Raw genomic sequence first — 15,432 nt, 5'->3', positions numbered from 1 at the left:
ACTGGTGATAAAGTGACTGGGTGTGACAGGTTGATTTACAGGAAGGGGCCTGGAGTGAAAGTGTTGAGTTTATGCTTTTACCTCTCGTGCCTGACTCATCACATGCTCAGTCTGTCTGTGTGTGTGTGTGTGTGTGTGTGTGTGTGTGTGTGTGTGAGAGAGAGAGAGAGTGTGTGTGGGCTCGACACATGTCTGCTCAGCTGTCAAGATGTTTTGCTTCACACAGGCCCACACACACACACTCACACACACACACACACACACACTTCAGATAAAATACAGTTTTCACAAACCTGATTGTAATGGAATGTTGTTGATCTCATTGTATTTACATTCTTTCTTGATTACACAAAACCCAAGTGCTGTAATGTGTGTATGCTTTTCTCCTCTGCTCTTCATCCCAAACACACACACACACACACACACACACACACACACACACACATTCCTGCACATTCAGTTCTTTCACGCACCCAGGTGCTAACTTGCCCTACTGAAAACAAAGCTCTCAAGCTTGCACACCCAAGTCTACATACAAATGCATCACGACACACACACACACACACACACACACACACACACACACACACACACACACATACACAGAGAGAGAAAGAGACACACACACACACACACACCACTGAACATGTGAGGTCCAAGCTATCTTAACAGGTGACAAATGTGGGCAGCTGGCAGAGTTTGACCTCAAGTGGGGTCACAGTGCAAAGGTCAGGGTAAAGGTTCAGCACCAAAAATGAACTCCAGTCCAAGCGGGTCTGAAACCTCCCACAAGGCTTCTCATCGACTTTTCACTCAAAGCTCACCCTTGCTCAGTGATACAGAGGGGGAACAGCTGATTGGCTGCTCAGTTAGCCTGCTCTTTATGATCTCACTTCCTCTGATTTGATTTCCACATCTTCTCAAGTCGTCATGGCTACACTGAACTCTTACAGTGCAGCACTTCCAATGTTCCCACATGCATTCCATCTTCTCTACACACCCTCTCCACACCCCCTTCACACAAACTTGTGAACACACACTTAAGTGCAGTCTGCACAAAGAACCTCAAACACACACACACACACACACACACACACACACACACACACACACACACAAACACAGATCAGCATTTGTGTGCATACCTGCCTCAGAGAGAACTTGCATGTGCATGTCAACAGTATGTGTGTGCGTGGAAGTATGTGTGTATTCGAGCGTGTTCAAGTGTTTGTGTGTCTCTGGAATGCATGGGCTCGGCTGGCATAAGCAGAGGTCATGAAAAGCTGTTGATTAGTGTGGTGCACGCTCAGGTTGACTTGAGCTTATGCATGTGTGTGTGTGTGTGTGTGTGTGAGAGAGGGGGGGGAAACAAGAAGAAAGTGTGTGTGAAAGTAAGAGAATATTATGCAGCCACCCCCAACTAGAAAAGTGGTAAAGAGTCCTGTGTGTGTGTGTGCGTGTGCGTGTGCGTGTGCGTGTGCGTGTGCGTGTGCGTGTGCGTGTGCGTGGCTTCCTGCTCATGTGTCTTAGCATCAGGGAGTTGGCAGACCAGACTGATCTCTATTTCTCTTCTGATCTTTCTTATCTGATGATATCTGATCTTTAGGTGTGAATGCCACAATGCCACAATGAGCATTCAAAGCCAGAAGCAGCAGACATTCCGCTGGCCTGCTGCTTGATTGGAGATCTTTAGCGCGGCTATCTCTGCTGCCATCTGTAATGAGACCCGCCGCTTCAGCAAGGAGTTTGACACAAACCTGAGGGAGGCTTACACTGACTCCTCATAAACCTGAACAAAATCATTCAGGGGAAAAGAGGAAGTGTGTGTGTGTGTGTGTGTGTGTGTGTGTGTGTGTGTGTGTGTGTGTGTGTGTGTGTGTGAATAAGTGAAAGTAAGAAAGAAAGAAAGAAAGAAAGAAAGAAAGAGAGATGGCTGTGTGTGTGTGGAGTCTGCACAGATTTTCCAGGTCAACCATGCTATATGCGCAACCTAATCCATCCAATAATTTAAAAAAAAACTCGCACTCCCAGCATACATCTGTTTTCGTCCACATTCCTCTCCCCTCCTGACCCTGTGCTTCAGCTTTCTGGTTCTTCTGACTCTTGCCTTCTATTTACACCAGAGAATGCTCTGATTGGCTGATGCTGCGCTCCCACCTCCCCCCTTCTCCGAGTCGTCGCCCCCACAAAACGTCCAGACACCCAGTGGCCGCGGTTCCCTGTCGCTAAACCAATTAGCCACTAGTGAAACACTGAGCCGCTAATACGACCAGATCAGAAAATCACACAGGGCTTTCCCACAAGCTCGCCAGTTAGCTTAGCACCTGATTCTCTCTCACTGGCTTGTTTCCAGAGGTCTCCCCAGTTCAGTGATGCAGGCTACAGCTAACTGAAGTGGTTAGCTAGCTGCTATCTGAAGGGGGCAGACCCTACACAGAAGGTAGGACAATAACATTGAAGGGCATTCCACTTCCATACGCAGTCATATAGAACTTTTCTTCCCCCACATGCTATAGCATATCTGTCCTTAGTACAGGGCCTAGTATCTTGCATAACTACAAATGTAGCAGTTTACGTTACATTCACGTCCAGCAGACCATGCACACACACACACACACACACACACAATATCTTGACCTATGACCTATATACCTATGCAAATAAATAGGAAACAATAGCGTCTGTATCGCTCCCTTCTCAACTCTCTCTCTTCCTGAGGTGTGTAGGTCAGCCGGAGCAGATGGCTTCCCCAGATGGATACGGCCGTCTTAAGAGGAGATTACCTCCCCCTATTCTCAGCCACGCTGCTCCTTAAGACTACGGCCTGAGCAATCCAGTCTGGCAGAGATCATATGGGCGGTGGTGGAAACACACACACACACACACACACACACACACACACACACACACACACACACACACACACACACACACACACACACACACACACACACACTAAAACTCCCACGCACATGTAAAGACGTACATCAACATATGAATGTCGTCCTACTCTACATCTTCGGATATATGGTCCCGTGACTGGAGCCAGAGACTGGCCAGTCCAGTCTAATCCATGCCCTGATGGGCCTATGCAAATGCTACTGTGTATATAGCCAGGTCCTCAAAGGACAAGTCCTCTTTCTCTCCCTCTCTCACTAACTCTCTGTCTCATTCGGAAAACTCACTCCTTTTCTCTTTTATCTTCATGTCCTTTGTCGTCTCTCCGTCTCTGACTTAAGTTCTCTAGGCCAGCTGCAGCCACTTTCTTTTCTCACTCCTCTCACTCCTTCGATCTGTCCATCTCTTTCTTCAGGCTCTCTATCTCTCAATCACACATCCGTCATCATCCATCTCTGGACAATGCTCCCTCATTCTATACGGGCCTCTTTGTTGCCTCGGTGAAAAGGGGTGGGCTATCCCCCGTCCACACCTCACAGATCAATAATAAAACAGACATATGGCTGTGGTCAATAGCCACACACACACACACACACACACACACACACACACACACACACAGAGAGAGAGAGAGAGAGAGAGGAGAGAGAGAGCTCTGTCTTGATGGATAAATGTACTGTACTGGAGCCTTGGAAGAGGTGACACACACACACACACACACACACACACACACACACACACACACACACACACACACACACACACACACACACACACACACACACACACACACACACACACACACACACAGAGAGAGAGAGAGAGAGAGAGAGAGAGAGAGAGAGGAGAGAGAGAGCTCTGTCTTGATGGATAAATGTACTGTACTGGAGCCTTGGAAGAGGTCACACACACACACACACACACACACACACACACACACACACACACACACATGAAAAGAGCTGACTGCTGCAGTTCACTCCACTTAGCACTCAGCATCGAGGAATGAGGCTCCATCAGACTGGCATACATGAGATGACCCACACACACACGCACGCACACACACTCACTCACACACGCTCTCTCAGACATGCAAATGTAACCCTGCATTAATGAAACGTCAAGTCAGTCAAACACCATACCATAAGAGCATCAGTATGAAATTATGTCTAAACACAAAACTATTTATTTCGGTCCGTCTTATTTTGTACTTTTGTCCCAAGAGAGGAGGGTGGGAACCCGTTTTCACACCACTGTAACAACTATGCTTTGAGATGGGTTATACCAGGGTTATAATTTATACACCAGCAACATTTGAAGCATATGGCGACAGCTTTTGAAGACAAATGAGCCGAAATGCCACATAAAGACAAACACAGCCATATTGCAGGCAGACTTGCAGTGAAGCAGCATAATGCAACAGCCAGATTGTTAGAAACAAACATAATGCTAATTATGTTGATTTACAAAGAACAATAACTCTCAATCCACAAGAATTGTGGCTTAAAATGAATCATTTTCACAAAGAAGTATTCCCTACCAATGGCTTAACGGCTTAATGATCCAGTAGTATGTTGTATAGAGACACTTGCAAAACCAGTACCGATCAAAATGTTTTTAAGAAGAAAAATAATCTGTTGCTATGATGTTGTCAAACTCTAAATCAAATGTGAGATAAAAAAAAAAATGTAATTGATGGACATTGTAGTTCAGTACAGTTAACACGTGATTCTACAGGATGTATACCTGAGACTGAGTTGTACACTGTACACAACGCTCTTCACTCATACGAGACATCAACATGAGGCCTAAGTCTAAGACACTCACTGTGTGTCTTATAGTAAACTGCTCACACAACAGGACATGCCTCTAGATAACAGACTGCTATGTTGAATTAGAAGCCCTGTTTTCTTTTTGCTTATTTTCCCAGACTCTTTTTCTCACACACACGCACACACACACACACAGAAAGATATGAAGCCAGAGAGACCGAGACACAGACAGACAGACGGAGAAAAACAAGAAGAATGGAGATGGCACAGTGTGGCGTCACAGAGGATAATCACAGAGGATAATAGTTTTCCCCCACCGCAGTTTCTGGGTATTATGCAGGTACCCTGATACACACACACACACACATCCACACACACACATATACACACACAGACACATATACACACACACACAGAGACACATATACATATACACATACACACACACACACACACACACACACACACACTTTCTCTGACGGACCCGCCCTTGATGTGTCCCCCACCCTCAAATGCAGCAGGCCTGCCAATATTCTCCCATGAGGTAGCAGCTGACCACACCCCCTACCCCATCATTAGTCTCTCTCTCAGAGACCACTACCAACTCCACCAAACCCCCATCCACACACACACACACACACAAATAACACCACCCACACACACACACACACACAAATAACACCACACACACACACACACACACACACACCCTTCAATACACGCCATCTTCCACACATCAACAAACAAACCCCTTGACACATAAGAAAAATTCTCTACATCCGCACACACACACCTCCATGCACACGCAATCCTCAAAACATAAACTCACACATTTTGACATACATAGACAAAAACAGTATCTGCTGCACATGTAAACATAATCACCCCTCAACACAATGACACAGACACAGTCATAAAAACACACACACCCACTCACATGCTCGCTAACACACCCCTCCACACACACACACACACACACACACACACACACACACACACACACACACACACACTCCACCCACTCCCATAGGGATAGTATGCAATTACGCAGGCCCAGAATAGGCTGCATGTCTGTTCTCCCCTCTCTGGGATCCATGAGGCTGAGGCAGGCAGGCAGCCCACGCCCAGGGCCCAGGGCCCAGGGTCCAGCCCCCCTCATTGGGGAACACAAGCTCACCCACCCCCCAGGGGCTCCGCACCACTGCTCCCTGTCATTATGCATGCAAACCAGCAGCACAAGCCACTTCCTGTGTTGGGGGGGGGGGGGAGGGGGGAGGGGGGGGGGGTTGTGAAATAGCCTGAGTAGAATATGGGCTGGGGTGGCCATGTCGGCTGGCTCCATCTGAGCCAGAATGGCGGCTCCAAAAGCCACAATCGCCTGGTGTGAATGATGCTATGTGTCCAGGACACAAAACCGAACCACTGCATTACATGTTGTTACCGCATGTGAGAGTGGCGAAATGTTCAGCTAAGGTTGAAAGAACATGGCATTGTATTGTTCAGGCGGTGAGCTTCCAGCAATGCGATGCTGGTCAATCGGCCATGACCCCCTCCCAATAAGCGTGGTGAATAAATATGACTTTATTTGTTTACATTTGCGGTTGACAGACTATATATATATATTTACATTCTGAAAACTGCAGTGAGTCTGCAGAGAACACACATCTGAAATTACAGTCAAAACAATAAGCAGCGCAAAACAAGGCCATCATTCCACTGTGGGAGAATTATAGCCCATGTCATTACATAACACAGCACACGCTTTCATAAAGCATGCACGTAGGATAGTGGAGGGTTTGTGTGGAAGACTTCCCTTCTAAATCCAAGGTAAGAGTTTGTTAAGTTATTTTCAAAGGCACTCCAAAGCAGATGGGCCTCTGCTGACCCACCCCTTTAATTGCCTTGTCTTTAGACTGTAGAGTGGCTTCTAATCAGTGATTGGATAACCTGTGAAGGCAAAGGCAACATAGACCTGTAGACCGTTTGATGAATCTGTGGATGCATCATCTTTGCACAGATTGACAGCAGATGTCTGTTACTCATATGAGGCCTGATTGGCTGATCCAAGGGCTGGGGGGGCGGGGGGGACTGTGCCTCACCTGTGGACGTAGTGCAGCTCGTGGACGGAGTGGATGGCCAGCACCATCTCGGCCAGGTAGAACTTGGACATGTCCTCCGGCAGGCGGTCCTCAAACTTACTGAGCAGAGTCAGCAGGTCACCACCCACATAGTAGTCCATCACCAAGTACTTCAAAGGGAGGGGAGAAAGGGAGAGTTAGGGAGAGGGACACACAAAGAATGACCGAGATGGAGTATGACTGTAAAGCTTGTACTTGTACTTTAGCTTTGAATGGTGCAGATTTGTGTGTTCCATAAATGTGTCTTACACATGTGTGTACGGATGTGTGTTCATCATGAGGTGGATCATGGCACAGCTGCCCTGGGATCAGTAGTGAGTGTGTGTGTGTGTGTGTGTGTGTGTGTGTGTGTGTGTGTGTGTGTGTGTGTGTGTGTGTAGGGGAGAGCAGAACCATCAGCATAGGCACAGACGGGCTATGGCGGCCATGCTAAGCCAGAATGGTACCTTTATAGCCCCAGTTGACTGGTGTCGGTGTGTGTGTGTGTGTGTGTACTCACCAGGTTGTTCTCATCCTGGAAGGCGTAGTGCAGGGTGGTGATCCACTGACAGTCTCCGTTCACCAGCACGTCCCGCTCCTCGCGGAAGCACGCCGTCTACAGAGCACAGCAGGGACCCGGAGCATGAACTAACACAACCTGACCCGAGCCAGAAACGTCCACACGGGACATAAACACGCCAAAGTGCGTAGGTGAAGAGTACATTTCCATCTACCCCAGCTCTGTTATGCCTGGCTGCTATTCTTGACTCACTGAAATCAAGGGGAAATTGGAAAATATGCAGTGCAGGAATCCCCCACAGAAAGGAAAAAAAGCACCCCTGCCTCAGACCACTGTTTTCTGATTCAGCCTCAGTGGCGGGGGGGTGGGGGGGGGGGTGTTTGGTGACATAACGGCCGGCGCTGGATACTGACCTCAGCTCTCTTCAGCATCTCCCACTTGTTGAGGATCTTCATGGCAAACACCTTGTCTGAGTTCTTCACCTTCACCACGGCAACCTGGGCAGAAACAAGACATCTTAATGTTGGGGGAGAGAGAATGATCTTTGACCTAGAGTGTGGTTCTCAAGAAAAAGAGAGCAATTTGCAAACCTTGACTGTACGGTCCTGTGATGTCCAAATGACATTGCTTTAACTCGCTATATAGAAGCTAAGGGGTTATTTTGGTAAGACAAGATTTGGCTTAGATATGGTTAGGCTATGGTATAGTGAGGTAAGTTATGGCTGAGGAGGTGTAGTTGAAAATCATGGTTACTGGATTGATCCAGAGCTGCCTTTGGCCTAATATCAAATCATCCAATGCAATGCACCCATGCACCCCCCTGAGAGCGTCCATACAAAGGTGCTTATGCCATTATTACATGAGAGAGAGAGTAAGGAATCTATTGATCTATTTGCATTACAGATATAACACTGAGCAGCCTCCTGGCACGCACGCACGCACGCACGCACGCACGCACGCACGCACGCACGCACGCACGCACGCACGCACGCACGCACGCACGCACGCACGCACGCACACACACACACTCACATACTCAATGCTTTAAGAGTGGCGTTGCAACACCCTGTGCTTGCTGTTGGACTATCCGAGAACGCAAACACATAATTGTCGGCTGGGCACCCTCGGAGATGTGCACCACTGACCCTTCGTTCCAGTGTGTGTGTGTGTGTGTGTGTGTGTGTGTGTGTGTGTGTGTGTGTGTGTGTGTGTGTGTGTGTAAACCTGTTAGACTGAAACAGATCTTTGACCTCGGGCCATTCACACGAGAACAAGTGCCAATTTTCAGCTGAGTGTTCCCCCCCCCCCCCCCCCCCCCCCCGTTCACAGAGTAGTAAACAGGACAACAACCCCACTGAGCAGCGCCTACCCTTGGCTCTCATCCACAGACATAGTCTTAGATGTCTAGTTTGTAATGAGCGAGAGCAAGACCACGGGGTGAGGAGAGAGAGAGAGAGAGAGAGAGAGAGAGAGACAGAGAGAGAGAGAGAGAGACAGAGAGAGAGAGAGAGAGAGAGACAGAGGGGAGGAGAGAGAGAGACAGAGAGACAGAGGGGAGGAGAGAGAGACAGAGAGACAGAGAGACAGAGGGGAGGAGAGAGAGACAGAGAGACAGAGAGACAGAGAGAGAGAGAGAGAGAGAGAGAGAGAGACAGAGAGAGAGAGAGAGACAGAGGCAGTGAGAGGACATCTTTAATAGAGATCGTTGGCACCAACGCTGCAGCTTTTCGCTTTTGTTCAGTGGAGTAAACAAGTGTGCCTTTCCCTGTCTGTGGCTTCTAGCGCTCCACTCCTCACACTTTTATATATCTCTCTCTCTCTCTGATCCTCCCTCTGTACTTCACCCCTACATCTGTTTCTCTCTCGGTCACACACACACACACACACACACACACACACACACACACACACACACACACACACACACACACACACACACACACACACACACACACACACACACACGCACACACACACACACACACACACACACACACACAAGACTGACCACTGGATGGCACATACACACACAGGAACTGCTAATGTCCCCAAAAAAAGGATACACACATGCCACATCACCCTTCAAAACACATTCAGTAACATACACTTTTACCTGAATCTATTTATCAGAATAGGCAAATATTCTGATGTTTATTTATCATTTATTTATCTAATGTGCATTGTGTGTACTGTGTACTTTTTGTACAGCTGATAATATAACCATGATTATATATATATACTTCAACATCACATCCACCATTTTATGAATCTTTTGCACGAGGGTTTCCTCTGTAATGGCATTGTCTGCAATTAGACTGGGCTGCTGGTGGAGAGATGTTGGGTCATCTGACCGGCAATATCTCCACCAGCACAGCTCTACTCCACCTCTTACCAATCTCTCTGCTAACACTGTTTGTTAGAGATACAGTCTCCCTCATATATACACACACACACACATGCACACACACCACACACACACACACAAACACATAGAGTGTTGCAGGACAGTTTCACTCAATCACTGACTCACTCTTTCTTTCCTGCCTACCTCTCTCACACACCTCTTACCAATCTCTCCGCTAACACTGTTTGTTAGAGATACAGTCTCCCTCATATACACACACACACACACACACACACACACACACACACACACACACCACACACACCACACACACACACACACACACACACACTCACTCACTCACTCACTCACTCACTCACTCAGTGGTCCTTGTTTTACTCCCTCCCTTTCCCTCTCTCTCTCTCTTTCTTTCTTTCTTTTCCCTCTCTCCCTCTCTTCTTCTCTTTCCCACAGTCCGGTTAAACACTCATTCTTCTCTGCAGTGGAAATCCCCTGCTCATATCTCCCCATCAGACTGGGGGGATGGAGGGGGCAGGGCAGCCTTGGGACACTGATCCTTGGTGGGTGGGGGTGGGGTGGGTGGGTGGGGTGGTGGACTGGAGGGGCGGCTTGTGGTTTGCTCTGACCTCATCAACAGGGTGCTCCCCGTGGGTGGAGCCTGGGGACTCCGTGTCCTTTTTTTTTTTGCTCCTGTTAATCCGCGGGGGCGACCATCCACCTGAGACAAACACACCTGCTCCACCTGCTCCTGAGCGCGGGCCAGTGTGTGTGTGTGTGTGTGTTTGACATGCCGAGCCTCCCCCAGCCCTCAGGTCACACAAGTCCCTCTCCCTGTTGCCGTTTCGCCACCTCCTACCAGCCTAAACCACCTTCTGCCTGCTCCTGCCATCCTTTGGTGGGCATGCCTGGCACTGGAGCGCCCCCCCCCCCCCCTAGTGCCCGTGAAATCAAACACCCATAAAAGAGCCCCAGAAACAGGCCCCAGGGGGAGCTGTGGTGCCCGGACTCAAGGCCTTGTAGCCCCCAGCCCCGAGAGCAGCTCCAGCAGCACAGGCAGGGGCAGATGGTTAGGGTTGTTGACTGTGCTTGAGAGCAAGCTCTATGAGCATGTTTACAATGCAACCAAACTTTACATCAAGGCAAAAATAAAGCCATCGCACAGTAAACCATATGGTTGAGTGTGGTTAATGCTCTTTATGTCTATGTACAGTTTAGGCTAATGATGCTTCATGTCGTGTAGTGTACTGGGCTGTGTTTGAGTTAAAGTGACCAATTGTTGGGGAAATCTAACATTATCGATCAAGTTGATAGCTGCCTTTTACCACCGTTGGCCAGTTTATGAGATACAGTGATCTATCTCTGATAAACATCACTTTATTCCACAGTGTATGTACGGTCAGGATCAGCAAAGTCAGGATCAGGAATGAATGCACTGCTCACTAGGGGTGGGAAAAAAAATCGATTCTTCGATTTCTCTCGATTCTCTGTTCTGTCTCGATTCAGAAAAGTTCATAATCGATTTTTTTTTTTTACACTTTCATTTTGTGTGCAAGCTGCATCGATTATTGCATTGTTCATAGAAATTCATAATTGTGACAAGGAAAAACCTTTTCTCTAATAAGAAAATAGAGAAGGTAATTCCTCTGTTGATCTTCTTTAATTATCAAACACAAAGTAGGAAGTGATTTGAGACTCTGAGTAGCAAACTCAAATGTTTTAAAAATCGCGATGCATCGATAATCGTTTTATCGGTTTAGAATCGATAATCGGTTTAGAATCGAATCGTTGACCTCTGAATCGGAATCGAATCGTGAGGTGCCAAGAGATTCCCACCCCTACTGCTCACACTAACCTACAAAACGATCTGCACTATGCAGAAATAGCCCAACACATACAGAGCAGACTTGTATGCAAATGTGAACTTGCAAATGTAAACTTGTAATCTTTGGATGCACACACATCTTAATTGCCTTTGAGGCCACCTCGAACTCTCAAACCACACTATAGCGCTGAAGGCAGAGGTTGGCATTAAGATACCTCGTTATCCTTTTCAAAAATGTCCCTTAGTAAATTATAATTCAGTAAAGTCACAAGGTTGCTGAACTGGTATATACCCAGCTGGCAACTCAAACTGTGCCTCGGGTGTGAGCCTCCAGCTAGAACTCCCCTCCCAGACTCACACATTACTGTGTCAGGGTGAGAACTTATGGAAACGTGGAACATACGGAAAAGGACCCAGGAATCTCTATCTCTATCACACTCAGTCACTTACACACACACACACACACACACACACACACACAGGCGCACAGTTATAAGCATACAAACACAAAGACACACAAACACACATTTTTCATTTTACCCAGTGCATGACAGACATACCTCTCCAAATGCGCCTCGGCCGATGACCTTCAGGATCTCAAAGTCCTCCCTGTGCAGACGCATCTGCTTGACCTCGGTGGTGAAGGGTTTGACTGGAGAGTAGAAGAAGAGATGGAGACATAGATTAGATTATGAGGGCATACATGCTTTTTTTGTGATACCGATATGACAGCAATAACTGGTACAGCGTTTTCTCATCTTATTCACAATATATATCAGTATCAAAACAGTAAAACACTTTCATTTTTTTTAAATCTAGTTGAGAGAGAGCGAGACAGTGTGTGTGTGTGTGTGCATATCTATGCATGTGAACAAGTGTGTTTGTATGTTTGTATATGTGTGTGTGTGTGTGTGTGTGTGTGTGTGTGTGTGTGTGTGCATATCTATGCATGTGAACAAGTGTGTTTGTATGTTTGTATATGTGTGTGTGTGTGTGTGTGTGTGTGTGTGTGTGTGTGTGTGAGCCAGTCCGAAAAATAGAGTATTCGTGTGTGTAACTGCGTACATAATGACACTGACACACCCTCCCGGTGCCCGTTCTAGCTGAAGTACAGGAGGCTCAGGGCTGGGCATCCCCCAGCCCTCCACCCATGGGCACACATCTGTGCCACCCTGTTGTGCCAAACCACCCTGCCCACAAGCTCTCAAGGACAGCAAGGCATCGTGGGAACTGGGATCTCCGGGTGGAGGGGGCGGAAACTAGTCTCTTACACTGATAAGAAGACGGCGAATGGTAAATGCCTTTGACCTTTATATACAAGCACAGTGCAATTACACACATTTCATGCCCAAACAAATATATACACACACGCATACACACACACACACACACACACACACACACACAAAACAATACACACATACAATTTACACTCTCTTTTAAACAGGACATAACCACACCACTCACACACACACACACCTATGTGAGGTGTGTATACACACAGAGAACAGACCTCCATCTCTCCAGGGAGTAGTATAAAATAAAGGTAATGAAGTAATGGAGTTCTGTGAGGGAGGCCAGAGAGAGACCTTCCCATGTTTGCTCGCTTGCTTGTGCTCCATATCTCTCCCCCTACATTCTGTAAACACCGTGACTCACGGCATGGACGGTACACAGAGTGGGTTTGCCACAGAGTAAAACAAAACAAGGCAAAACGACAAAATACAAGCCTCTCCATCAAGTGATAAGCACAGGCAGGATACAGGTGACTTACCACCACCCCCCCCCCCCAAAAAAAATGATGTGGGAAATGCTTGTTGAAATAAAACAAATAGCCCACGCCCCATGTCTGCTCTCTTTCCACCGCTGCACCTCTCCACCTCTCCACTCCTTTTTTTTCTGTTGTTTTCTTTTATTCTAGATCACATGGCAGAACTCCCAGGGTGTGGATGGCAGGGGTAAAACTGATATCCAACCCTGGATGGACACAACAAAGACACACACCGTACACCTATACTATACCTTACCTAAACTCACGGACACAAGTGTACACTGCCAAAATTAAGAAGAAGAAAAAAAAAAAAAACATTGGGACAAAGAAAATTTGAAAGACAGGAAAAAAAAAAAAAGAAAAAAAAAGGCCATCAGGCAGACAGGCGGATTATTCCTCCACGTATAATCACAGAGCAATGGGCTTACAGCTGTTTAGGCTCTGAAACCCCAGCCAGTAAATAAGGACATGAGCAACAATACCAGTGCCAGACAGAGCGATTAGCATCGCTTTATTTTAACATGGCTGATGAGACGATTAATGTCATTCACAGCGAGCCTGTTCCACATAACTGTGAGGCAACAGCAGGGGGGGGGGGGTCAGCTGGGCAGGGCAGGGCTGGGCTGGGCTGGGCTGGGCTGGGCAGGGCAGGGAGTAGGGTGATTCATGTCACAGGGTTGGATTTCTCATGAAAAGTGTTCACTTAAATCTATTATTGGCTATACTAAATACATTAAAGCAACACTATGCATTTTGATGGGACATGGTCACATGGCGGTAAGTTCAAGTGGCCGCCCAGTTTAGTGCTCCAGGTCGGAAAACCCAAGGAGATGAAAGAACAGCTTTTACATCACAATGTCTCCAAGTAGTTCACCAGTTATTTACCCTTTATTAATGCCGAGTGGGCAGTTGTTGGTGTCTGCAAGATACGTCTGTTGGTTAGCTAGTTAGCTTGCTAGTTTCAGGCAAACAATGCCTCAGTAGTGCCTCTTTAAAGCAACACCATACAACAATTTTAAACTTTCTGAAATATGTTTTTTATGAGTAGCTACTTTTGGCGTCATCTTCAAATACATTTTCATGGAACATGGTCGTGTGAAAGACAGATAAACACACCTGTCATTCCTACTTCATCTGGCTATGCACTATATAAATCTGCGGTTCGGGTTGGAACACACCGCAAAAATGTAACAAAAGCTGTAAGAACTGCACAACAATGCCAAAAGACCAGTTAGCATGTTAGCATGTTAGCATGCTCTATCAGTGCCAACTGGGCTGTTGGTGGTATTTGGAAGTTTTTCGCATGCTTTTCCTTTTAGGTATGTAGTTTTATTAGTTCTAAACCAAATCTGCTTATAGTAATTATTTTTAAAGAAAAAGTTTTCTAAAACTGATTGTGTAAAGGTTGCCACAGGGTGCAACTGCCAGTACCCATCTGTCACTGACCAGTAAGTCTCCTCGACGTGAATGATCGTGACAAGTTGTTTTTGGACAGATGAATATGCCTAGAGCCAAAATGCTCATGGTTAGGCTACTGGCAGAGTGAGACTGCATATGCACGCACATTCACACACAGATGCACACACACACACACACACCCACACATAATATGGAACATAACATATTCCAAATCATGCGGCCTGTTTATGTTGTGTGGTTTGTGTGTTGTGCTTGCTTTTGTCTGATGGGGAACAGTCATTTCCTAACTTAATTTGAGATTGGTACCTAGGGCGCTTTCTACTTATTATGCCCACCAGAAGCATGATTTAAAATGGCTGCTTGACAGATAGACATTAGCAGCTGGTGCTAACTATACAGAGGCAGTAAAGTGGCTTTCATGTCTACATGCAAAGCCAGATGTAGTTAGCTTGTGTGTCAGTGTGCCGTAGTGTGAGTCAGCTTCTTCACAACAGCCAAGCTGGTTGTAGCTGAAGCGGCAAATGCACTGCCTAACGCTAACTATAGCAATTACACACACTTAGCAGGAACAGCAGAGCCTGCTTTGGCTAAAAGATACCAAGCGACCAACGACGCAACAGAGGTCCAACAGGTCCAACACAGCAAGCATGTGTGGAATATTAGCTTTGTCATACAGTCTTATGAGGACTGGAGCTGTGGGCTTAAATTAACTGAGTTAAGGGTAACTTGTGAAAAAAAATAACCAAAA

The 15,432-nt window shown here is 46.8% G+C and overlaps 1 protein-coding gene across 3 annotated transcripts in view; it reads right to left on the bottom strand.

The window, feature by feature from the left end:
* Positions 1-15,432, bottom strand: part of cdc42bpab (CDC42 binding protein kinase alpha (DMPK-like) b) — a 70,382-nt gene that overhangs the window by 34,865 nt on the left and 20,085 nt on the right. For all 3 annotated transcript variants that reach the window (XM_031581513.2, XM_031581514.2, XM_031581517.2), the window contains exons 3-6: positions 12,055-12,146; positions 7,721-7,804; positions 7,308-7,403; positions 6,770-6,918 (exon numbers count right to left, since the gene is read on the bottom strand). In XM_031581513.2, the coding sequence (XP_031437373.1) occupies positions 6,770-6,918; positions 7,308-7,403; positions 7,721-7,804; positions 12,055-12,146 (421 nt within the window). The remainder of the gene's footprint in view (positions 1-6,769; positions 6,919-7,307; positions 7,404-7,720; positions 7,805-12,054; positions 12,147-15,432) is intronic.

The sequence above is a fragment of the Clupea harengus genome, chromosome 15, assembly GCF_900700415.2.
Source record: "Clupea harengus chromosome 15, Ch_v2.0.2, whole genome shotgun sequence".
In the NCBI taxonomy this organism is placed as follows: domain Eukaryota; kingdom Metazoa; phylum Chordata; class Actinopteri; order Clupeiformes; family Clupeidae; genus Clupea; species Clupea harengus.
This window is presented reverse-complemented; position numbering and strand designations above follow the sequence as displayed.